The 24,874-nt window shown below is 66.0% G+C and overlaps 2 protein-coding genes across 8 annotated transcripts; one reads left to right on the top strand and one right to left on the bottom strand.

Annotated features, from left to right (window-relative positions):
* Window positions 1-555: 555 nt before the first annotated feature.
* B4GALNT1 (beta-1,4-N-acetyl-galactosaminyltransferase 1) lies at window positions 556-17,359 on the bottom strand. Of its 4 annotated transcripts, none has more exons than XM_090128455.1 (12): window positions 17,240-17,359; window positions 14,505-14,590; window positions 11,814-12,031; window positions 10,136-10,297; window positions 9,273-9,379; window positions 8,587-8,624; window positions 8,204-8,384; window positions 7,363-7,464; window positions 7,102-7,289; window positions 5,879-5,983; window positions 3,507-3,744; window positions 556-1,817 (listed from the first exon to the last, which is right to left on the bottom strand). In XM_090128455.1, exons 3-12 carry the CDS (start codon window positions 12,020-12,022, stop codon window positions 1,603-1,605), a joined length of 1,545 nt encoding a protein of 514 aa, XP_089984581.1. In that variant the 5' UTR covers window positions 12,023-12,031; window positions 14,505-14,590; window positions 17,240-17,359; the 3' UTR covers window positions 556-1,602. The 4 variants fall into 4 exon arrangements, with proteins under 4 accessions (XP_089984581.1, XP_089984578.1, XP_089984579.1 ...); XM_090128452.1 differs by having other exon boundaries at window positions 5,879-6,019; XM_090128453.1 differs by lacking the exon at window positions 17,240-17,359 and adding an exon at window positions 15,194-15,348 and having other exon boundaries at window positions 5,879-6,019.
* OS9 (OS9 endoplasmic reticulum lectin) lies at window positions 16,093-24,361 on the top strand. 4 transcript variants are annotated; one of them, XM_090128450.1, is made up of 14 exons: window positions 16,093-16,273; window positions 17,946-18,122; window positions 18,243-18,306; window positions 19,014-19,090; window positions 19,180-19,278; window positions 19,370-19,571; window positions 20,876-21,039; window positions 21,167-21,212; window positions 21,805-21,893; window positions 22,142-22,453; window positions 22,782-22,992; window positions 23,342-23,446; window positions 23,528-23,640; window positions 23,970-24,361. In XM_090128450.1, the coding sequence occupies exons 1-14, from the start codon at window positions 16,136-16,138 to the stop codon at window positions 24,108-24,110; spliced, it is 1,938 nt and encodes a 645-aa protein (XP_089984576.1). In that variant the 5' UTR covers window positions 16,093-16,135; the 3' UTR covers window positions 24,111-24,361. The 4 variants fall into 4 exon arrangements, with proteins under 4 accessions (XP_089984576.1, XP_089984575.1, XP_089984574.1 ...); XM_090128449.1 differs by having other exon boundaries at window positions 16,094-16,273; window positions 17,949-18,122; window positions 23,513-23,640; XM_090128448.1 differs by having other exon boundaries at window positions 16,094-16,273; window positions 23,513-23,640; window positions 23,970-24,360.
* Window positions 24,362-24,874: the final 513 nt, after the last annotated feature.

Below are 24,874 nucleotides of genomic sequence, written 5' to 3' on the forward strand. Positions count from 1 at the left end.
GGGGTGGTGGGCACGGCGGGCAGCGGGGCGGCTGCCATGGCAACGGTGGTGGCCACAGGGGTGGGCAGGGTGGCCACCATAGCAACGGTGGTGGCCGCAGCGGCCGTGGGGGTCGTGGTGGCGGCCATGATGGGCAGCGGGGTGGCCACAAATCCAACGATGGTGGCCACAGGGGTGGGCACGGTAGCAACTGTCATGGCGGCCACAATGGCAACGGCGGTGGCTGCGGTGGTGGCCATGGTGGTCAGTGTGGTGGTCACAACCAAAACAATGGAGGCTGCAGTGATGGGCACAGTGGCCACCGTGGTGATGGTGCTGGGCAAAGCCTTGGTGATGGTGGTGGGCATGGTGGCCACATTGGCAATGGTAGTGGCTACGGTGTTCGCAGTCCTTCTGGGGGTGGCCGTGGTGGTCAACTTGGTGGCCACAATGGCAACAGCAGTGCAATGATTGTTGCAGTCCCTGTTGTGGTGGCCATGGTGGTCAGCGTGGTGGCCACAACGGCAACGGTGGTGGCTGTGGTGATAACAGGAGTGGCTGCGATCACGCTGCTGTGCTCATGGTGGTGGCGGTGGTGGTGGCGGCGCTGCCAGTGATGCGTGGCAGTAGCCGTGGCGGTGCTCACAGTCACTGTAGTGGTGGCCACAGCCGTCTCAATGGAGGCCACGGCAACAGCAGTCACAGCCACGGCAGCCACAACAGCGGCCACAATCAGAATTTGGTGGCCGTGGTGCAGCGACCACCCGATGTTGGCAGCCACTGTGACCAAACCAGCTGTGGTATCCATGGCACCCAAAGGACCCCAAAGTGCCCGAAGTCCCCATGGCACCCAGAGTACCCACAGTGCCCAAAGTACCCAGAGGACCCGAAGGACCTGCGGCACCCACGTTCCCAAAGTGCCCAGAGTCCCCGTGGTGCCCGCAGTGCCCAATGTCCCCAGTGTCCTCACAGTGCCCAAAGTGCCCAAAGTCCCTGTGATGCCCAAAGTGCCCAAAGAACTCACAGTACCCAAAGTCCCCAAAGTCCCCACAGTGCCCATGGCACCCACAGTGCCCAAAGGATCCGAAGTACCCATGGCACTCCCCACAGTGCCCACAGTGCCCAAAGGACTCGTGGCACCCAAAGGGTGCCCAAAGTGCCCAAAGTCCCCGCAGTGCCCATGGCACGCGCAGTGCCCACAGGACCCAAAGTCCCTGTGATGCCCAAAGTGCTCAAAGTGCCCAAAGAACTCAAAGTACCCAAATTACCCAAAGTTCCCACAGTGCCCATGGCTCACCCACGGTGCCCAAAGGACCCGAAGGACCCATGGCACCCACAGTTCCCACAGTGCCCAAATTACCCAAAGTCCCCGCAGTGCCCATGGCACACACAGTGCCCAAAGGACCCAAAGTCCCTGCGATGCCTGCAGTCCCCAAAATGCCCAAACTACCCAAAGTTCCCACAGAGCCCACGGCACCCACAGTGCCAAAGGGCCCAAAGCCCCGCAGTGCCCACGGCACGCACAGTGCCCGAAGTGCCCGAAGTGCCCAAAGTCCCCGCGATGCCCGCAGTGCCCGAAGTTCTCCAAGCGCCCTGCGTCCCCGCGGTGGCCGTGGCGCGGGGCTAATTGCCCAGCATGCACTTGAAGCGGTTCTTGAAGAAGAAGAGGCCGTGTTTGAGGCGGGCGCCGTCGTCGCGGCTGCCGGGGTACCGGTACCGGGCGTAGAGCCGATCCGCCTCCGATTTGCGCCACGGCAGCGCCAGCTTGGAGGCGTGATCCACAACCACGTCCTCGCAGGAGCCCACGTGCAGCACCCCCAGCCCGTCAATGAAGAACTCTGGGTGGGACACGGAGCGGCCGCATGGACACCACCGCGACCCACGGCAACGCGGCCCGCACCCCATAGACACCCCACCACCCAATGGCCCCACTGACACCCCCTGGTGACCCCCAGGACCACATAACCCCCGCCCCACAGACCCCCCACGACCCCACAGACCCCCCCTGGTGACCCCCATGACCCACCCCGTGACCTCATACCCCCACCCCATAGACTCCCCACCACCCAATGACCCCACAGACACCCCTTGGTGACCCCCATGACCCCATACCCCCACCCCACAGACCCCCCACAACCCCACAGACACCCTTTGATGACCCCCGTGACCCCCACCCCACAGATACCCCATGACCCAATGATCCCCCCCCAATAGACATCCACGAACCCCCCCATGACCTCAGAACCTGTGCTCACAGACCCCCCCAAAACCCCACAGGCCTCCCTAACCGCTCTGCCCCTCCACGACCCCCTGACCCCCCCCTGACCCCCCCATGACCCCCATGACTCCATAACCCCCTGCCCTCCCATGACCCCCTCACCCCCCCATGCCCTCCTGACACCTCACACGACCCCTCACATGACCCCATAAACCCCCACTCCCCCATGACCCGCTGACCCCCTGGGAGACCCCACAGACCCCCATAATCCCACAGACCCCATGACCCCTCCAGCCCCCATGACCCCCTGACGCCCCAGGTGACCCCATGACCCCATAACCCCACAGACCCCCATAACTGCCCCCACCCCCCCTTGACTCCTCCGATCCCCCAGGTGACAGCATGACCCCATAAACCCACAGGCCCCCATGACCCCCCCACACCCTTACGACCCCACAGACCCCTCGAGTGACCCCATGACCCCATAACTCCCCTCCCCCCCACAACCTCCATAACCTCCCATATCCCCACAGACCACCATGACCCCACAGACCCTCATAACCCCACCGACCCCCATAACCCCCTCATCCCCTATGACCCCTTGACCCCCACGTGACCCCTATAACCCCATAACCTCCTGCCCCATGACCCCCTGATCCTCCATAAATCCACAGACCCCAATGAGCCCCGCACCCTCCCATGACCCCATAACCCCCCCACGAACCCCTGACCCCCATAACCCCACAGACCCCAATGACCCCACAGACCCCCCCCATGACCCCCTAATCCCCCATGACCCCACAGACCCCCCATGACCCCACAGACCCCCATGACCCCATAACCCCCCAACCCCCATGACCCTACAGACCCCCACAACCTCCTAACACCCCATGACCCCCAGCCCCCCACATGACCCCTGTGACCCCATAACCCCCCTCCCCCCCACAACCCCCTGGCCCTCCATAAGCTCCCTGCCCCTCCATGACCCCCTCATCCCCCATAACCCCACAGACCCCCATAACCCCTTGACCCCCCATGACCCCACAGACCCCCCATAGCGCCACAGATCCCCAGAACCCCTCACCCCCCCCACGACCCCCCACGTGACCCCCACGACCCCCTGACCCCCCATAACCCCACCGACCCCCGCGACCCCCCAACCCTTCACGACCTCCTGACCCCCCGCGAGCTCCCCGCCCTCCCACGACCCCCGCCCCCCACGTGACCCCCCCGACCCCCCATAACCTCCAAGACCCCCGCGACCCCACGGACCCCGCGACCCCTCCGCCACGCGACCGCCGCCCCTCACCGAGATGCGCCACCCGGCGCAGCCTCGGGTCGAATCCGACCTGGCGGACTTTGTCGGTCCGCGCCAGGAAGAAGTTGACCACGCCGTCGGTGACGACGCAGCCCGGGAAGCCCGAGAGGCGGTGATGGAAGCCGGGCCGCGCCCACAGGCAGTCGCCGCCCGCACCGCCCGGCCGCACCGACAGCCGCTGCCGGTACGTCGTGGTGAAGCCCGAGATCTCGCGGACAGCGCCGCCCACCTGCGGGAGGAGCGCGGGGCGCGGCGTGGGGGCGGGCGGCGGGAGGGGGGGGAATGGGGTGCGGGGGGCGGGAGTGGGGTGAGATGGGGGGTGAGCGAATGGGGTATGGGAATGGGGTGTGGGGGCAATGGGTGAGACTGGGGCTGTGGGGTGTGGGAATGGGGCGTGGGGTGCGGGGTGCGGGAGGAATGGGGGTGAGGCTGTGGGGTGCGGGAATGGGGTGTGGGGTGTGGGTGTGGGACATGGCAATGGGATGTGGGAGGAATGGAGTGAGACTATGGGGTGTGGGAATGGGGTGCGGGGTGAGACTGGGGGGTGTGGGGTGCGAGAATGGGGTATGGGTATGGGTATGGGTATGGGACATGGCAATGGGGTGCGGGAGTAGTGGGGTGAGACTGTGGGGTGTGGGAATGGGGTATAGGTGAGACTGGGGGCGATGGGGTGTGGGAATGGGGTGTGGGGTGCGGGAGGAATGGGGTGAGACTGTGGGGCGTGGGAATGGGGTGCGGGGTGAGACTGGGGGGTGCAGGGTGTGGGAATGGGGTATGGGGTGCAGGAGTAATGGGGTGAGACTGGGGGGTGCGGGAATGGGGTATGGGTGTGGGACATGGCAGTGGGGTGCGGGAGGAATGGAGTGAGACTGTGGGGTGTGGGAATGGGGTTTAGGGTATGGGAGTAATGGGGTGAGACTGTGGGGTGTGGGAGTAATGGGTGAGACTGAGGGGTATGAGGTGTGGGAATGGGGTTTGTGGTGTGGGACATGGCAATGGGGTGTGGGATATGGCAATAGGGTGAGACTATGGGGTATGGGGTGTGGGATATGGCAGTGGGGTGGGGCTATGGGGATGGGGTGTGGGATGTGGCAATGAGGTGTGGGAATGGAGTGAGACAATGGGGTATGGGGTGCGGGAATGGGGGGCGGCGATGGGGTGTGGGAATGGGGTATGGGATATGGCAATGGGGTGCAGGAATGGGGGGTGGTGATGGGGTGCAGGATGCTGGCACCCCACAGCGATGCCCTGACCCCACAGAGCACTGTGCCCCAAAGCACTGCGCCGATCCCATAAAACCAAAGGGTAATAGGGCCCCGCAGCTCCGGGTTTTGGGGTCAGCTTGGGGTGTTGTTGGGGTTTTGGGGTGTTGGAGTGCTGGGGTGTTGTTGGGGTGTGGGGGTGTTTTGGGGTGTTGTTGGGGTGTGGGGGTGTTGTCAGGGTGTTGTGGGGGTGTTGCTGGGGGGGGCAGGGTTTTGGGGTGTCGGGGTGCTGTGGGGTGTGATGGTTTGGGGTCTTGGGGTGTTGTTGGGATGTTGGGGTGTTGTCGGGGTGTTGGGGTGGTTTTTGGTGTTGGGGTGTCAGGATATCAGGGCATTGTTGGGGTGTTTTTGGGGTGTTTTCAGGGTGTTGGGGTGCTGGGGGTGTGGTGGGGTGATGTTGGGGTGTGGTGGGGTGTCAGGGTGTTGTGGGGCCACTGTTGGGGTGTTGTCGGGGTGTCGTTGGCTTGTTGGGGACTGTTGTGGGGTGTTGTTGGAGTGTTGGTGTGTTGTCAGGATGGGGTGTCAGGGTCTTGGGGTGCAGTGGGTCGTTGGGGAGTTGGGATGTCAGGGTGTTGTAGGTTTTGGGGTGTTGTTGGGGAGGATTGGTGTGTTGGGGTGTATTGGGGTGTCGGTGTGTTGTGGTGGTGTTGGGTGTTATGGGGCTGTTTGGGGCACTGTGGGCTGTTGTTGGCTGTTGTTGGGTATTGTTGGGCGCTATTGGGTGTTGGGTACTGGGGGGTGCTGTAGGGTTGTTGTGGGGTTGTTTTGGGGTTGTTGTGGGATGCTGTGGGCTGTTGTTGGCTGTTGTTGGGTGTCGGGCACTGTGGGGTGCTGTGGAGTGTTGTGGGGTGCTGTCGGGTTGTTGTTGGCTGCTGTTGGGTGCTGTTGGGTGTTGGGCACTATGGGGCGCTGTGGGGCTGTTATGGGGCCCTGTAGGGTTGTTGTGGGGCTGTTGTGGGGCTGTTGTTGGGTGCTGTTGGACGTCGTTGGGTATTTGGTACTGCGGGGTGCTGTGGGGCTGTTATGGGCGCTGTAGGGTTGTTGTGGGGCTGTTGTTGGGTGTTGTGGGGCAGTTGTGGGGCAGGACGGCCGCCTCCATACCAGGTCCAGGCTGGTGCGCTCCAACACGTCCACCATCTTCTCCAGCCGCGTCCGCGCCGTGAAGATGAAATCGTCGTCCACCCACAGCACGTATTTGGTGCTCACCTGGGAGATGGCCAGGTTCCGCCCCGCGAACCAGCCCTGCACACCGTGTCAGCCCCACGGCCTGCCCCACACACAGCCTGCCCCACACACAGCCCCTGCCCCACACACAGCCCCTGCCCCACACACAGCCTGCCCCACACACAGCCCCTGCCCCACACACAGCCTGCCCCACACACAGCCCCTGCCCCACACACAGCCTGCCCCACACACAGCCCCTGCCCCACACACAGCCTGCCCCACACGGCCTGCCCCACACGGCCCCTGCCCCACGGTGCCACCACCCCATCTTGTCCCCACCCCACACCCCCACCACCCCAATGTTCTGCCCCCGCCCCGATGTCCCACTCCATGTCCCCATCACTCCCCAGTGACCCCACCCTTTGGCCCCCACCCCCCGATGTCCCCCACCCCCCGATTCTACCATTCCAGGTCATCCCAGTGACCCCCACCCCCATCTTCCCACCACCCCGTGGTCCTACCAGACCTCGGTGACCCCACTCCACAATCCCACCACCCCAATATCCTCACCCCCACAGTCCCACCGCCCCACTGTCCCGACCCCAAGGTCCTACCAGACCCCAGTGACCCCAAACCTTCATTCCACCACCCCAACGCCTCTCACCCCACAATCCCACCACCCCAATGACCCCAACCCTTCATCCCACCACCCTGATGTCCCTCCACCCCAAGGTCCTATCAGACCCCAATGACCCCAACCTTCGATACCACCACCCTGATACCCCCCACCCCACAATCCCACCACCCCAATGACCCCAACCTTCAATCCCACCACCCAAATGCCTCCCACCCCACAATCCCACCACCCCAATGACCGCATCCCTCAATCCCACCACCCTGATACCCCCTACCCCACAGTCCTACCAGACCCCGATGACCCCAACCTTCATCCCACCACCCCAATGCTCCCCACCCCAAGGTCCTACCAGACCCCAATGACCCCAACCCTTCATCCCACCACCCTGATACCCCCCACCCCACAATCCCACCACCCCAATGACCCCAACCTTCAGTCCCACCACCCCGATGCCCCCCACCCCACGGTCCTACCAGACCCTCGATCCCCACCCCCCACCGCCCCCCCCGCGCCCCCGGCCCACCTTTCCGAAGGGCATGAGGTAGTGCTCCAGGTGGGGGCCCTGCAGGCTCTCGGGGCGCTGGCTGTCGTCGGCCACCACGATGGTGACGGTGGGGTAGAAGCGCCGGATGCTGGCGATGAGCGCCCGCAGTTTGTCGTAGCGCAGGAACGTCTTGGTGGCGATGGTCACCAGCGCCGTCACGTTGTACCCTGTGGGGGGGCCATCAGCGCCCGCCCGGGGGGGGCTGGGGCTCCGGGGGGGGGGGGTTTGGGGGTCGCTCACCGCCGTCCCCATCGCTGTCCCCGGAGCCGTAGAGGCGGGGGGTGGGCGGGTGGCGGATGCGGATGGCGAAGGAGGCTTCGTGGCCGGGGGTGGAGAACTGCACTGCAGGGCAGAGGGGAGATTTGGGGGGGGGATTTTGGGGGGGCACGGTGCCCAAACCGATCTGCAGCAGAGCATCCGTGGGGCCCTGTGGCCATTGCGCCCCCCCCCCAGGTCCTGCTGGTGTCATCGCATAGCCATCCCCCCCCCATCAATCCCATCATTGGCACCCCATGGCCATTGTGCCCCCGCCCCCCCCAGGTCCCATTGTTGTCACTCACCCCCCTCCCAGTCTCATTATTCTCACCCCATGGCCATCGTGCCCCCACCTTCCCCCCCAGGTCCTGCTGGTGTCACCCCATGGCAGCCCTCCCCCCCCCCCCCCAGTCCCCGTGTGTCACTGCAGTGCCACCCCCCTCACTCCCCATGTCACCCACTGTGCCACCCCACCCACACTCCCATGCCACCCCCAGGTCCCTACCACCTATATCCCCCCCCCCCACCACATCACCCTCAGTGCCCCCCTACCACTCCCCCCGTGCCAATTCAGGTCCCCACCTCCCATGTACCCCCTCACCCCCCCCTTTCCCCCCAGTGCCCCCCCACACCCCCCCATACCACCCCCATGTCCTTACCACCCATGTGCCCCCCTCACCCCCCACATCACCCCCAGTGCCCCCCTACCACCCCCAGGTCCCTACCACCCATGTCTGCCCCCCATCCCACGTCCCCCCCAGTCCCCCCCCCCACCACATGTCCCCCCCCCCCCCCATGTCCCCCCAGTGCCACCCCCCCAGCACACCGATGTCTGCGGTGTCGGGATGGAACACGGTGTTGGTGTAGGTGACGAACTGCAGCTGCCTGTTCAGGTGATCCAGGCGGGTGGCCGCCAGCGACAGCTGAGCCCCCCCCTCACCACGAAGTGTCACCCCCTCCACCTCCGCCGCCACCGCCAGCGTCCCCAGGGTGGCCGTCAGGTTCACCTGGGGGGGGACGACACACCATGGGGTCCCACTGGTGTCACCCCACGGCCATCTTCCCCCCACCATCAATCCCATCATTGTCACCCCATGGCCTTCGTGCCCCCCCACCCAGATCCCATTGATGTCACCCCACGGCCATCTCCCCCCCAGGTCCCATCATTATCACCCCATGGCCTTCGTGCCCCCCCCGTGCCCCCCATACCTCATAGACCGTCCTGCTCGCTGCCTGCAGGCTGAGCCCTGTGGATTGGGGGGGGATCAGGGGGGCCCCATCGGACCCCCCCATGGCATCTCCCCCAGCCCTTCCCCCCTTGTGCCCCTTTCGTTGTGTCCCCAATGTCACCCCCCTGGTCCCCAACATGTGCCCCCCCCCAACGCTTGCTTCTCTCCAATGTGACCCCCCCCGTCCCCTGTTCTATTGTGCCCCCCGACCCCCACCTTGAACCCCCTGGCCTCAAACATGACCCCCCTTCCCCTCAACTTTCCTCCCATGCCCCCCCATTCCAAATCCCCTCCTCCCCCTCCCCCCCCATATACCCCCCCACCTTCCCCCTCCCCCACACCCCCCAATTTCCCCCCCACCCCCCGACCTACCCCATCGCCCCCCTCACACCAGGCCCCCCCGTGCCCCCCCCACCCCATCACCCCCTTCCTTCTCCCTCCCCCCCTCACGACCCCCAGTCTTCCTCCCAACCTTTCCTCCCCCACCCCATCACCCCAAACCTTCCCCCCGCCCCCCCCGCCCCCCACCTTTCCCCCTCCCCCTCCTACCCCCTCATTTCTCCCCTCCCCCCATACCCTCCATCCTCCCCCCCATACCCCCCCTCCCCATACCCCGACCTTTTCCCCCCCTCACCCCACAGCCCCGCCCCCCCCGCCCCCCCTCACCAGGCACCAGCACGGTCTGCAGCGGCCGCACCTCCACCCCCTGTGCCGGGTATTCCAGGGGGGAGTTGGCTCGCACCACCAGCAGGCGGTCAGCGGGGGATTGCACCCTATGGGGGGTCGGGGGGGCAGGTTGGCTGGAGGGTCCCCCCCATACACTCCCCCAAACCCCCCCCGACCCCACAGGTCCATCTCGCCCAGTATGGACACCATCGTTCCCTTCTGCTCTATAATGACATCAGGGCCCCCACCCAGCCCCCCAAAGTCCCCCCAGCCCCATATGGGCCCCAGGGTCCCATTCAGCCCCGTACGGACCTCAGGGTCCTTTTCTACCCTATATGGAGCTCAGGGTCCCACCCAGCCCCATATGGATCCCATGTGCCCCACTCAGCCCCATATGGTCCCCAGGGTCCCACTCTGGTCAGTATGCCCCCCTGAGGTCCCATTCAGCTATATATGACCCCAGGGTCTCATTTGGCCCTATATGGCCCCTAGGGTCCCAGCTGACCCCATAAGGACCCCATGTGCCCCACCCCAGTCCCATATGGCCCCGAGTCCCCTCTTGTGCCATATGGCCCTTGGGGTCCCAGTTATCCCCATATGGCGCTTTGGGTCCAATCCTATGTCATACTGACCCCATGTGCCGCACCCAGCCCCATATGGCCCCCTGGGCACCCACCCAGCCCCGTATGGTGCTCAGGGTCCCATTCAACCCCATATGGCCCCTTGGGCACCCACCCAGCCCTATATGGCCCTCGGGGTCCCATTCAACCCCATATGGCCCCCTGGGCACCCCCCAGCCCCATATGGCCCTCGGGGTCCCGCCCAGCCCCATAAGGCCCGCAGCCGCCCGCAGTGCGGCTCACCGCAGCCGGTGCCGCCGGTATTCTCTCTCGCGCAGCCGCTGCAGCCGGGGCAGCTCCTCGGGGCTGAAGGCGCTGCCGAAATCCACGCTGTGGCTCTGCCCGAACAGCGGCAGCGGCAGCCCCGGCTCTGCCTCACACGAGCACGCGTTCCTGGGCAGCAGCCTGCGTGGCACCGCGGCACCACAACAGCGTGGCACCACAACAGCGTGGCACCACAACAGCGTGGCACCACAACAGCATGGCACCACAACAGCATGGCACCATGGTGCCACAACAGCATGGCACCATAACAGCGTGGCACCATGGCGCCATAACAGCACCATGGCATCATGGCATCATAGCACCACATCACCACGGCACCACGACAGTGTGACACCATTTCAGTCACCGTGGCACCAAGGCACCACATCCCCGTGTCACCATGGCACCACATCACCGCGCCACCACAGCCCCCAGCACCCGCACAGCACCACGGCACCGCGTCACACAGCAACATTCCCCTGTTCTCCCAATGCCCCCGTTACCCCCCCATCCCCCATTGCCCCCAATAACCCCATTGCCCCCCTCGTGCCCCCAATGTCCCCCTTCCCCCAGAGCCTCCGTTGCTCCCAGTGCCCCCAGTGCCCCCAGAATCCCCTTTCCCTCCGGTGCCGCCAGTTTCCCCATTCTCCCCATCACCCCATAATACCCCCATTTCCCCCAATACCGCATTGCCCCCATTTCCCCCAGTACCCCAGTGCACCCAGTTCTCCCACATTCCCCCAAAGCCCCCAATGCCCCCATTTCCATCACAGCCCCCCGATACCCAATATCCCCAGTTCCCCCCGTGCCCCCCCAAATACCCCAATGCCCCCATTTCCCTCATCGTCCCCCAACGCCCCCATTTCCCTCAACACCCCCCCTACCCCAACACCCCCATTTCCCCCAACACCCCCAATACCCCAATGCACCCAGCTCTCTCACATTCCCCCAATACCCCCAATAGCCCCAATTCTCTCATAGCCCCCCAATACCCCAATGCCCCAATACCCCCCGTTCCCTCACAGCCCCCATTTCCCCCAGTACCCCAACACCCCGATGCCCCCAGCTCCCTCCTCGCCCCCCAACACCCCCAAGACCCCCATTTCCCCCAATACCCCAATGCCCTTATTTCCCCCAATACACCAAGGTCCCCACTTCCCCCAACACCCCCAATTCTCCATTTCCCTCACAGCCCCCATTTCCTTCATAGCCCCCCCCAACACCCCATTTCCCCCAATACCCCAATGCCCCCATTTCCCTCTTCGGCCACCAACACCCCAATATCTCCAACACCCCCACTACCCCAACAGCCCCACTTCCCCCAATGCCCCCAATGCCCCCATTTCTCTCACAGCCCCACTTCCCCCAACACCCCCAATACCTCAATGCCCTCATCGCCCCCCAACACCCCCAATATCCCAACACCCCCAATATCTCAATGCCCCCATTTCCCCCAACACCCCCAACACCCCAATGTTCCCATTTCCCTCATTGTCCCCCCAGCACCCCCATTTCCCCCAATACCTTCAACACCCCCAACACCCCCATTTCCCCCAACACCCCAACGCCCCCATTTCCCCCAACAGCCCCCATCCCCAACCACGCCCACCCATACCCCAACGCCCCCATTTCCCTCATCCCCCCGCCCCCCACTCACCCCATGACGTCGTCCTTCAGCCGGAAGGCGATGTGCGGGTAGGCGCGGGGGGGGGCTCCGGGCGGGGGGGCCGGGAGGCTGTCGCTCTGGGGGTGCCGCAGATCCACGCTGCGGGGGGGGGCTTTGGGGGCACACAGGTGCAGCAGCAGCGCGGCCAGCGAGGCCAAGGCCAGCAGCAGCAGGCAGAGCGGCTTCGGGCCCGGCCGCATCCTGCGGGGCTGCGGGACCAGCATGGACCAGTGTGAGCCGGCACGGACCAGTACGGACCGGCATGGACCAGTATGAGCCAGCATGGACCAGTACGGACCAGTACGGGACAGTATGGACCAGTATGGAGCAGTACGGACCAGTATGGAGCAGTACGGACCAGTATGGACCAGTATGAATCAGTATGAGCCAGTAGGAACCAGTATGACCAGTATGAGCCAATATGAACCAGTACAGACCAGTGTGGACCAGTATGAGCCAGAATGCACTAGTATGGATCCGTACAGACCAGTATGAGCCAGTACGGACCAGTATGGACCAATATGACACAGTATGAGTCAGTATGAACCACTAAGAGCCAGTATAAGCCAGTATAAGCCACAGAGAACCAGTATGGACCAATGTGAACCAGTATAAGCCAATGTGAACGAGTATGAACCAGTATGAGCCAGTATGAGCCAGTATGGACCAGTAAGAGGCAGTAGGAGCCAGCATGGACCAGTAAGAGCCAGTATGAATTAGTATGAGCCAGTATGTGCCAGGACGAACCAGTGTGACCCAGTATGACCCAGTATGACCCAGTGCAGAGCACCGTGTGCCGCTGCGCAGCCCCCCAGGAGGCAGCGTGAGCCGGTGGGGGCAGGGGGGAGCAGTACCAATAAACCAGTGTGCACCAGTATGGACCCATGGGGACCAGTATGAACCAGCGAGAACCAGTATGAACCCCTAAGAACCAGTATAAACCAGTGAGAACCAGTACAAACCAGTGAGAGCCAGTGGGCACGAGATGAAACCAATGTGCACCAGAAGAAATAAACCAGTGCACACCAGTATGAACCCCTGGGAACCAGTATGGCACTATTCACACCAGTATAAACCAGTATGAACCAGTAAGAATGAGTATGAACCCATGAGAACCAGTACAAACCAGCACGCACCAGTGCAAACTGGTGTGAAACAGTTCAAGAAGCAGTGCAGACCAGTGAGAACCAGTAGGCACCAGTACAACCCAGTGTGCGTCAGTATGAACCAGTGAGAACCAGTATAGACCCATTCACACCAGTACAAACCAGTGTGCACCAGTGCAAAATGGTGCAAACCAGTGAGAAGTGGGGGAAACCAGTGCTCCCAGTGCTCCCAGTACAAACCAGTGCTCCCAGAGCCACCCACTACAAAACAGTGCCCCCAACACTGCCACCCAGTGTCCTCAGTGGGAACCAGTGCCAAACCAGTGCTCCCAGTGCAAACCAGTGCCACCCAGTGGAAACCAGTGTCAAACCAGTATCTCACCCTGTTGCCCAGTGTCCCCAATGGAAACCAGTACAAACCAGTGCTCCCAGTGCCCCTCACTGCCACCCAGTGTCCCCATTGCCTCCCAGTGCAAACCAGAGCCACCCAGTGCCCCCAGTGGGAACCAGTGCCAAACCAGTGCTGCCACTGCAAACCAGTGCACCCAGTGGATACCAGTGTCCTCAGTTCCACTCAGTGCCACCCAGTGTCCCAGGGCAAACCAGTGCCCCCAGTACCACCCAGTACAAACCAGTGCATCCCAGTGCCACCCAGTACAAACCAGTGCATCCCAGTGCCACCCAGTACAAACCAGTGTCCCCAGTGCCACCCAGTACAAAGCAGTGCCCCCAGTGCCACCCAGTACAAACCAGTGCTCCCAGTGCCTCACACTGCCACCCAGTGTGTCCAGTGCATCCCAGTGCCCTCAGTTCCATGCAGTGCCACCCAGTACAAACCAGTGCTCCCAGTGCCCCCCACTGCCCCCAGTGCCACCCAGTGTCCCCACTGCAAACCAGTGCCTCCCAGTATCCTTAATGCAAACCAGTGCTCCCAGTACAAACCAGTGCCTCAGTACAAACCAGTGGAAACCAGAGCCTCCCAGTGCCCGCAGCACTGCCAACCAGTGTCCCAGTAGGAACCAGTGCCAAACCAGTGCTCCCAGTGCAAACCAGTGCCACCCAGTGGAAACCAGTGTCCTCAGTTCCACTCAGTGACACCCAGTGCTCCCAGTGCAAACCAGTGCTTCCAGTGTCCCACATTGCCACCCAGTGTCCCAGGGCAAACCAGTGCTCCCAGTGCCACCCAGTACAAACCAGTGCTCCCAGTGCCTTGCACTGCCACCCAGTGTGTCCAGTGCATCCCAGTGCCACCCAGTTCCACCCAGTGTCCCCACTGCGAACCAGTGCCTCCCAGTATCCTTAATGCAAACCAGTGCTCCCAGTGCAAACCAGTGGAAATCAGAGCTTCCCAGTGCCCGCAGCACTGCCATCCAGTGTCCCCAGTAGGAACCAATGCCAAACCAGTGCTCCCAGTGCAAACCAGTGCTCCCAGTGCCATGCACTGCCACCCACACAGTGCCACCCAGTGCCACCCACTGGAAATCAGTACCACCCAGTACAAACCAGCGGTCCCAGTGCCTCTCTCTGCCTCCCAGTGCCTCCCAGTCCCCCCAGTTCCCCCCCCTCAGCCCCTCACCTCAGCGCGGGCGCTGCTCCCGGGGGGGTCGGGTTGGGCTCAGCCCACACTCATGGCTCTGCCCCTCAGCGGCGGTGGGGGAACGGCTGGGGATGGGGACAGGGGGTGGCACCGGGGACGGGGGTGGGGGCACGCAACCCCAGAGCCCCCCCGTCCCACCCCCGTACTGAGGGAATGGGGGGGGCACCCCCCAACGCATCCCCCTCCAACATATTCCCCCCCCCCAAAAAAATACAACCCACATGGGAGCATATTGGGGAGGGGGGGCACAGGCGGTGGGTGACTCCCCCCTCAACATACCCGCCCCCCCCCCCCCAAAAAAAAAAACTCCATAACCACATGGGGATCTATGGAGGGAGGGTGACATCCCCAACAACCCCCCCCCGGCATAACAAATAACCCCATAACCCACATATATGGAGGGGAGGTGGGGGGGGATGGGGGGTGTTGGGGATGCAGGGGTGGGGCTGGGGGGGGGAGCGAGGTGGGGGAGGATGCAGGGGTGGGGGGGGCCGAGTTGAGGGGGAGGGTTTGGGGGGGGGGGCGGTGGCTGTGAGGCCCCGGGGGGTGGTGGGCGTTGGGGGGGGATGCGGCGGCCGCTGATGTCGTTGTCGGGATTTTGTCGGGGCAGGTGCTGCCCTCCCCCCCACACACACTCCGCGATATATCGCGATACGGCCGGGCCCTACCTGGCTCTGCCGGCGTCTCCCGGAGCTCCGCGGCCACACCGGTACCGGTCGGGGGAGGGGGAGGGGGGGGCGATCAGTGCGCCCCCGGTGGACCCGAACCGGAACGGCACCGCCGCAGCTCCGGGAGCGGCCGGGGGGGGCAGTGGGGGGGGAGGCGGGTCCGGGATACAAAGTGTGGGGGGGGAGAATAAAGGGGGGGGCGGCACAGGGCGGGCTCTGTGCCCACGTTGGGAGCGCACAACGGAGTCATTGAGAGCGGGAGGGCGGCGGGGGGGACAAAGGGAGGGGATAAAAAGGGGGGGGCAGGGGAGATTGGGGGTGTTATGGGGGTGAGGGCGATGTGGGGGGGGGATATGTGGGGCTGGGGGGCAGAGGGGGGGGCCTGCGGGGGGTGAGAGAGGGGTTTGACGGGGCGCGCCGCGGGGGGGCGCGGGGGGGGCACGTTCGGTCCCAGCTGCGGCACGGACGGCTCCCACAGCCCCACTGAGCCCCGCTGGGATCGGACCCACTGCACCCCCCACCCCCCCGCTCCCGGTAATCACGTGACCGCCACCGCCTCTTCCCCCCTCCCCCGGGATGCTCCGCCGCCTCCACCAATCGGGAGGCGGGAATCGCCTGCATCCCGCTCGGCCAATGGGAGCGCGCTGCGCCACCGCGCTGCGCCTTTAAGGGGCGGGACTGCGTCACCCCGCGGGGCGGGACCGCGCCCTCTCATTGGCCGCGACCGCGACGACTCGGCCCAATCGCGTGCGCGCACGGAGCCGCCGCCGCCGCCGCACTCCCGCTATGGCCTCAATCCAGGGGGCTCCCTCCCCGCCCGGCGGCCAATAGGAGGCTCTCTCCTCGCCGACTGACGGCCAGCTGCCCAATCGCCGCGCGGTTCGCCGGGAGGGGCGGGCCGAGCGAGCGAGGCGGCGGGCGGAAGCGGGGCGGCGGGGCAAGATGGCGGCGGCGCCGGGGTTGGCGTTGCTGGCGCTGCTGGCGGCGCTGCGGGCGGGGAGCGGAGCGCTCAACATGCGGGAGCTGAGCGACATGGCGTACGGGCTGGAGATACTGAGGGAGCCCGTGCTGGCCGGGCAGGTGACCGGCCGGGGGCTGCGGGGCGCGGCGACGGGCCAGCAACGGGGGGGCGAGGGGAGGAGCGGGGGGGTACTGGGAATGGGAACTGGGAATGGGAACTGGGAATGGGAACTGGGAGTGGGCAGTGGGCACTGGGAGGGGGAACTGGGGATGGGAATGGGCAGTGAGATCTGGGAGGGCGGTGTCGAGAACTGGGGATGGGCAGCGGGAACTGGGAGGGGAAACTGGGAGGGGATGCTGGGAGCGGGGAATGGCACTGAGGGTGGGAACTGGGAACTGGGAGCGGATACTGGGAAGCGGGAACGCGGAGCTGGGAATGGGCGGCGGGAACTGGGAATGGGCGGCGGGAGGGGTACTGGGAACTGGGAACAGATACTGGGAGTGGGGAGTGGAAACGAGCATCAGGAGCGGGTTGTGAGGGTGCTGGGAACGGGAGAAGGGAGCTGGGAGCAGCTGCTGGATGCGCTACTGGGAGTGGGAGCTGGGGGTGGGAGGAGGGCGGTGGGGATGAGCACTGGATGAAGGGGTGGGAATGGGAACGGGCACCAAGAATGGGGAATGGGCGGAGGGAACTGGGAACAGGTGCTGGGAATGGGAAAGGGGCACTGATAACAGGAAGGGGCACTGATAACGGGGAGGGGCACTGATGGGGAAGGGACACCGATGTGGGTAACAGGAACGGGCAGTGGGGCAGCGTGAGTGGGCAGCAGCCCCAGGCCCGACCCAAAATGGGGATGGGCGGTGGGAACGGGGCCCGGATCCAAACTGGGATGTGTGGGGCGGGCTGTGGGGTCCTATGGGAACAGCCATGATGGGGGGGCGGGGGAGCAGCGCTGGGCCCAGGCAGGAAATGCGGGCAGGAAGGAGGGGGTCTGAGGGTGGCAGCGGACGTGGGGCGACAGCGGGGGGCTCTTGGGGGGGGTGGGAGCAGCTTCCCCCGGCGGAGGGGTCCCCGCGGGGCCGTACCTCGGTGCTGTGGGGGCTGCAGCCGTCACCACGAGGCCGGTGACCACGGTGACCACGGTGACGACGGTGGCGGTGACCCGGAGCAGCGCTCGGCAGCCGCTTCCGCAATGCCGTCAGCGCGGCGGGGCGCGGCATGGGGCAAAGTCTGCGCCCCACGGCGCTGTGCTGGCGGGGGCACCCTGAGCCCCCGACACGGGAGTCCCCTCGTGTCACCGCCACACCACCCCCAGCCTGGCCCTGCCGTCCCCTGTGTCAGCCACCCACCCCCAGGGGTCCCTTTGCGTCACCCCTCCCTCTATTCTGGCCCTGAGGGTCCCCTTATGTCACCACCCCCCCCATTGCCAGGGGTCCTCTTGTGTCATCCCTCCCTTTATGTCCCCCACCCCCCAGCCTGGCCCTGGGGGTCCCCTTGCATCACCACCACCCCCAGCCTGGCCCTGGGGTCTCCTTGTGTCACGCCCCCACCCCCAGGGGTGCCTTTGGGTCACCCTCCCTCCATCACAGCCTGGCCATGAGGGTCCCCGTTATGTCCCCGCCCCCTGCCCTATCCTACATCACTGCTCCCACCATTCTCACCCCTCCCCCACGTCACCCTTCTTCCTGTACCCCTTCTTCTGCCGGTGCCACTCCCCCCCCAAACCCCCAGCAGAGTCACCCCCCCCCCATTCCTCCCAGCCTCACCCCCCTTTGTGCTGTGCCCCCCCAGCAGCAGACGGCCGACGTGGTGACGGTGTCCTCAGTGTTCCAGCAGCGCTACGAATGCCGTTTGCCCCCCGCCGCCCTTCACCGCCCCCCCGAGCCCCCCCCAGAATCTCGGCCCTACAACGGCTCCGGGGTGGCCGAGCTGCTGCGCCCCATGGCTGCGGCCCCCTGCCTGCTCAAGGTGTGTGCGAGAATAGGGGGGGGTGGGAAGGGCTGGGGAGGGGGGAGCACGGCATGCTGCCCGCCCCCCCCCCTCCTTGGTGTCCCCCATCTCCCCCCCCCAACATCCCATCTCCCGCAGACCAAGGACTGGTGGACGTACCGCTTCTGCTATGGGAAGCACATCCAGCAGTACCACGTGGAAGGTGTGTGTGCTCCCCCCCAAAATCCCCCAAGACGAGGGAGTGTGTCTGTGACCCCCACACGGGGGGGTCAGGTGTGTCACCACCCCCCCATCCTTCCAGACAGCTGCGTACGTGTGTGTGTGTGTCACCCCTCTCCCCACAGGGGTCCCCTTATGTCCCCCCACCCCCCAGCCTGGCCCTGGGGGTCCCCCTGTGTCACCCACCCACCCCCAGGGGTCCTTTTGTGTCACCCCTCCCTCTATTCCAGATGGGGGTGTCCTCCCTCTCTCTCCCCTCGTCCCAAAGATGAGGTGTGTTCCCTTCCCCCCCCCCCCGAGATGTTCCCCCAGTAGGAGGGGTGACACAAGGGGACCCCTGGCGATGGGGAGGGGGTGGTGACATAAGGGCTCAGGGCCAGACTGGAATAGACGGGGGGTGACGCAAAAGGACCCCTGGGGGTGGGTGGGTGACACAGGGGGACCCCAGGGCCATAAAGTGAGGTGTCACCCCCCCCTCCCAAAGATGCGGTGTCGCCCCCCCCCCCAAGTTGAAGTGCCGTTCTACCCCCTCCCCCTATAGATGAGGTGTCTTCTTCCCCCCCCAGATGAGATGTTCCCCCCCCAGCCATACCCCGGTTTTCCCCCCATTGCCACACTCCCTCCTCACTGCCTCACTCTCCCCCCCACGCCCCACTCCTGCCCCCCCCCCCACCCTGTGTGCCCCCCCAGACTCAGAGATCAAAGGCGACATCCTCTTCCTCGGCCACTTCCAGTCAGCCTTCGACTGGGACGACGCAGCAGCCCAGGTGGGTGCGCAGCCCTTCTGGGGGCCGGCAGACCCCCAGCGGGGTCCCACATCCCCACTTATTGCTGTGCCCCCCCTTGCCCCCCCCAGGCCTCCACGCAGCACCGCCTGAAGCGCTACCACAGCCAAAGCTACGGCAATGGCTCCCGCTGCGACCTCACGGGGTCACCCAGGGAAGCAGAAGTGCGGGTAAGCACTGAGGGGGGCACAGACCCCCCCCGGCCCCCCCACACACAACGAGGTGACCCCCCCGACGTGGGGCTGACGCCGCGTGCCTCAGTTTGTGTGCGAGGAGGGGGCTGGGGATTACATCGCGCGCGTGGACGAGCCGCACTCGTGCTCCTACGTGCTGACGGTGCACACCGGGCGGCTCTGCCAACACCCCTGGCTGCGGCCCCCCCCCGGAGCCGCCCCCCTGAACATCCGCTGCCAGCCCGCCCTCAGCCCCCAGCAGTACGTCAGATACGTCCGAGCGCAAGTCTGTGAGTGGGGGGGCTGGGGGGGTCCCAGGGGTTGGCGGGGGGGCTGAGGTCGAGGGGGTTAGGGGATGGGGATGGGGGGGCTGGTGGGGTCGGGGGGTGTGGAGGTTGAAGGAGTCAGGGGTTGGGGAGGGGGGGCTGTGGGGGTGGTCGTGGGGTGGGGGGTTGGGGTGTGTGCCAGGGGGTGGGGGGGTCTGGAGGTGGAGGGGTCTGATGCCCCACGGGGGGGGTGGGGGCTGTCTGGGGGTTTGTGGGGGGTCACGGGGGGTGGGGGGAGCTGGGAGGGGTGTCAGGTTGGAGAGGGTCTGGGGTTAGGGAGGTCTTGGGGGGTGGGAGATAGGTCAGCAGGTTGGGGGGGCTGGGGGGAGGGGTCCCGGGGGGGAGTTGGGGGTCGGAGGTTGAGGGGGTCAGGGGTGGGGGGGGGTTGTGGTTGGGGCTGTACAGGGGGTTCGGGGGTGTCTTGGGGGGTTGGGAGGGGGTCTGGGAGGTTGAGGGTGGGTCTGGGGTTGGGGGGATGCGGTGTGTAGGGGGGGAGGGAGGGAGGGGAGGGGTTCCTTGGGGGGACCCCTGGGGTTGTGGGGAGTGTGGGAGTTGGTGGGGTGTCTGAGGTGCAGGGGGGCCAGGGACAGGGGAGGGATCCCGGGGGGGTCCGAGGGTGGGGGGTTCCAGGGCTTGGCAGGGGGGCTGAGGTTGAGGGGGTCAGGTGGGAGGGGTCTGAGGTTGGGGCTGTACAGGGGGTGCGGGGGGGTCTTGGGGGTGGGGAGGATGTCTGGGAGGTTGGTGGGGGGGGAATGGGTCAGGGTGTTGGGGGCTGGTCTGGGATTCTGGGGTCGGGAGGGGTTTTGGGGAGGGGTCTTGGATGTGGGGGTGGGGTGTGAGGGGGGTTTGGGGTTGGTGGGGGGTCTGAAGTTGATGGGATCAGGGGGTGGGGATGGGTCAGGGAGTGGGGGGGTATCAGGGGGTTGGTGAGGGGTGAGGGGTCCCAGGGGGGTCTGGGAGAGGGGGGGTTGGGGAGGTATCAGGGGTTGGGGGGGGGGGTTGGGATTGGGGGGGCTCTACGGGTTGAGGGGGCGGGGGGGTGAGGTTAGGGGGCAGTCAGGGGAAGGGGGGGGGGTCTGGGAGTGGAGGGTTCCAGGATTTCGGGGGGGATCCAGGGGGCAGAGGGTTGTGGAGTTGGGAGGGGGGGCTCAGGGCTTAGGGTGGGGCTGAGGTTGGGGGGTTCCAGGGTTTTGGGGTGGTCGGGGTGGGGGGATCTGGGGGCGGAGGGGTGCGGGGCTGGGGCTGATGTGCTGCTGCTGCTGTGCCAGCTGACACCAAGCGGAAGGTGGAGGAGATCTCCGAGGAGCTGCGCACGCTCGACAGCCGCCTCTGGAGCGAGAGGGACGGCCACGGCCCCCCCACGGCCCCCCCCCAGGCACCACACAGTGACGCCGATGCCATCCCCAGCGCTGCTGTGGGGGCCGCCGGCACGGTGAGCGCCGCGTGCGTCTGGGGCAGCTGGGGGGGGGCAGGGGTGGTGGGGTGGCGGTGGGGGGAGGGGGCTGAACGCTGGACCCCCCCCGCCCCACTGCCACCCCACTGCTGCCTCCATCCCGCAGGACGGGGAGACGGCGCCGGGGGCGGCCAGCAGCGCGCACACGGCCGGTGGGTTCCTGCTGCGTCCCTCACTGCTGCTCTGCATCCCTGCGCTGCTCCCACTGCGTCCCCACTGCGCCACTGTGCCATCCCTGCTCTGTCCCCGGTGTCTTTACTGTGGCCCTGCACTGTCCCCACTGCATCCCCCCACTTTTTCCCCACTGCATCCCCATCGCTGTCCCTGCACTGCATCCCCCCCACTGCATCCCCCCCACTGCGCCCCCACTGCACCCTTGTGCCATCTCTGCTCTGTCCCCAGTGTCTTTACTGTGGCCCTGCACTGTCCCCACTGCACCCCCCCCACTTTGTCCCCATTGCATCCCCACCGCTGTCCCTGCTGCATCCCTGCACTGCATCCCCCGCTGTCCCCACTGCGTCCCCACTGCGTCCCTGCTCTGCCCCCCCTGTGCCCCAGTGCCACCCCAGCACTGCGCCTCTGCATCCCTGCGCTGCTCCTCTGCTGCCTGCATTGCATCCCCGCTGCACCCCCCCTCTGTCCCCGCTGCGCCGCCGTGCCATCCCAGCGCTGTCCCCGCTGCATCCCTGCACTGCGCCCCCCGCCCCCCCCCATCGCACCCCTTTCTCCCCATCCCCATTGCAGACAGCCGTAAGAAAATCCACTTCAAAGTGATCCGGAGCCCCCGGGAGCTGCTGCAGTTCCTGGAGGAGCTGAAGGAGAGCACCCGGAAGGTGGGGGTGGTCGGAGAGGGGGGGTCCAGCTGGTGGGGGGGGGCTGGGAGGTGGGGGCTGCACTGTAGTGGGGTGGTTTGGGCGGTGATCCCCCCACGGCCCTTTCCTCTGTGCCTCAGTTTCCCCTTTACCAACGCCCCCAGGGGTTGTCCCTGTGGATCGGGGTGGGGTGGGGGGGCACCCTTGTTTCCTGCCCCCCTTCCTCTATTTGGGATCCCCATAGGGCTGAGCCCTCCTCGTTCCTCCAGACCCAGGAGAAGGGCGGTGAGGAGCAGGTGGAGAAGAACCCTGACGCCCCCAACCCCAAGGCGTCCCCCAGCCCAGAGCCCCCCAACCCCAAAGAGCCCCCCAGCTCCGACTCCCCCGGCCCCGAGGAGCCCCCCAGCGCCGAGGAGGAGGAAGAGGTGGAGGAAGAGGAAGAAGAAGAGGAGGACACTGAGCTGCTGGGGGGGTTTGAGAAGGAGCTGGGGGGGGTCCTGCTGCCGCGGGAGCAAATGGCGCAGCTGAAGGAGGAGGTGAAGACGGAGATGGAGAAGGAGTTTGACAACATCATCAGCGAGGTGGGTGCTGGGGAGGGGCGTCCCCTGACCCCCCTCCATTGAAACCCCCTGCTCCCCCCCACACTGACACCCACTGACCCCCCCCCATTGTCATCCCCTCACCCCCCTCATTGACACACCCTGCCCCCCCCCAATGAAACCCCCTCACCTCCCTTCCCCATCGAACCCCCCTGACTTCCCCCCCCATTGACACCCCCTGACCCCCGACACTCCCTACCCCCCCAACTGACACCCCCTGCCCTCCCCCACTGAAACCCCCTCACCCCCCTTCCCCATTGACCCCCACCGACTTCCCCCACCCCCGCTGACCCCCCCGCCCCCCCCTCAGGTGGAGGACGAGCTGGAAGCGGAGGGGTTGAAGGGGGACTTTGACCGTCGCCGCGCCTCCTCCTCGCTGGCCGCCACGCTGCGCCGCCTGATGGAGCGGCTGGAGGGGGCCGCCCCCCCGAGCCCCCCCCCCACCGCCAAGGACCGGGAGGAGGGGGAGGGCGCTGGGGGGATCGCGGCTCAACCCGACCCCCCCACCCCGCAGGCACCCGGTGAGCCCAAACCCTCACTGTGACCCCAGTGTCACCCCTGTGCCCCCCCGAATAACCCTTGTGCTTTGTGCCCCCGCCAGCATCACCCTTGTGCCCCCCCCAACATCATCCCTGTGGCCCCCAGCATCACCCCTGTGCCCCCCATCACCACCCCAGACCCAGGAGAAGCTGCTGTGCTCTGTGCCCCCCCCCAGGCATCACCCCTGAGCTCTCTGCCCCCCCCCCCCCCAGTACCACCCCGCTGCCATTACTGGCACCATCCCACGTTCTGTCCCCCCCCCAGTACCACCCGTCCCCCCGCCCAACCCCCCCGTGCCCCCCCCCCCGTGACACAGCGCTGTCCCCGCAGTGGGGGGGGGCCGTGTTCAGGAGGTGGCTCGGGGCCCCCCCCGGCTGCAGCAGCTGGAGGGCGAAGTGAGGGAGCTGCTGGCCAAGGAGGGGCTGCGAGCGGAAGGTAATGGGGCTGGGGGGGGCGCGGGGGGGCGGGGGTGGGGGCACGGTGCTCTGACCCCCCCCTCAGTGCTCCCCGCCCCAGGGAAGATCCGGATCACCATCGTGACGGCGGGGGGGGACGCGGCGGGGGACGACGCGCAGTGGCTGTCAGATGAGGACACGAAAAACCTGAAGGACATCTTCCTCAATGTCCTGGTGGGTGGGGGGCGAGGGGGGGCTGAGGCACCAGGAAGGGGCTGGGGGGGGCACGGGGGTGGAAAAGAGTTGGGGGGGGGGGGAGGTGTGGGCATTGGGGGAGACTGAGGCAATGGGGGGGCGGCTGAAAGGGGGGGGGGGCGAAATGGGGGGAGCCGAGTTGGGGGGCTGAGATGTGGAGGTGGGGGCTGAGATGGGGGGGGGGCTGAGTTGGTGAGCTGAGATTGGGGGGGGGGGCTGAGATATGGGGGGGTCGGGCTGGTTGAACTGTGGGCACCCATTGTGCCCCCCCCATTTTGCCCCCCCCCCGTTTTACCCCCCCCCCGCAGCTCCAGGGCTCGGAGGAGGCGCAGAAGGAGCGGCGGCGGCTGCAGACGCTGGAGGACAATTATCGCTTCGTGTGGGGGGGCCGCGATGAGACCCCCCCACCCTCCCCACCCCCCAGCGACCCTGAGGACCACGAGTTGTGACCCCCCCCACAATTCATCCACACCACTGCTGACTGGGGGGGTTTATATTCTGCCACCCCCCCACCATGGCTAAAAACAGCCCTGGGGGGGAGGGGGGGTGGAGGTCCTCTGTGCCCCGATTTGGGGGGGGGCCTGCGGGGGGGGGCAGTGATCTGAGCCCCCATTGCCCCAAAGAGGAATTGAGACTGCGGGGGGAGGGATGTCCCCATGGCCCCCCCCATGGGAATCCTGCACTGAGGGGGGGGGGAGGGAGGGGCAGGAACTGGGGGGGAGGGGGGGAGTTTCCTGTTGTTGCTGTGGGGATGTTTGCATGGGGGGCTCTTTTGTTTGGGGGGGGGGGGGCTTTTTCTCATAATGAGACGTGTTGCCCCCTGCCCCCCCTTCCCTCCCCCCCCCCCCCCCCGTTGTTAATTAATTGATTAATAAATCGAGGCCTGTATCCTTGTGTGGTTGTCTGTCTGTCTGTCTGTCTCCCCTCCCCCCTTCACCCCCTTATGGCTGCGGTGTGTTTGGGATGGGGGGGGGGGGGGGGGGCTGCCCCTCCCTGAGGACAGGGTTGGGGTCCCCAGCAGAGCCCCCCCAGGCCCTCATTAGGGGTCAGTAATGAGTGGTTTGTGTTTTTTGGGGGGGGTCCATATCCCACTCATCTCCCCTCTGTCCCCCCCAGCCACCCCCCACTGAACCCAACACCCCAAGATCCCAACGGCCCTCGCACCTCCTGCACCCCTCAGCCCCCCCACGACCCCCCCACCCCCAACTCGTTG

Source organism: Phasianus colchicus, chromosome 33 (genome assembly GCF_987193195.1).
Source record: "Phasianus colchicus chromosome 33, bPhaCol1.hap1.1, whole genome shotgun sequence".
Taxonomy (NCBI): Eukaryota; Metazoa; Chordata; class Aves; order Galliformes; family Phasianidae; genus Phasianus; species Phasianus colchicus.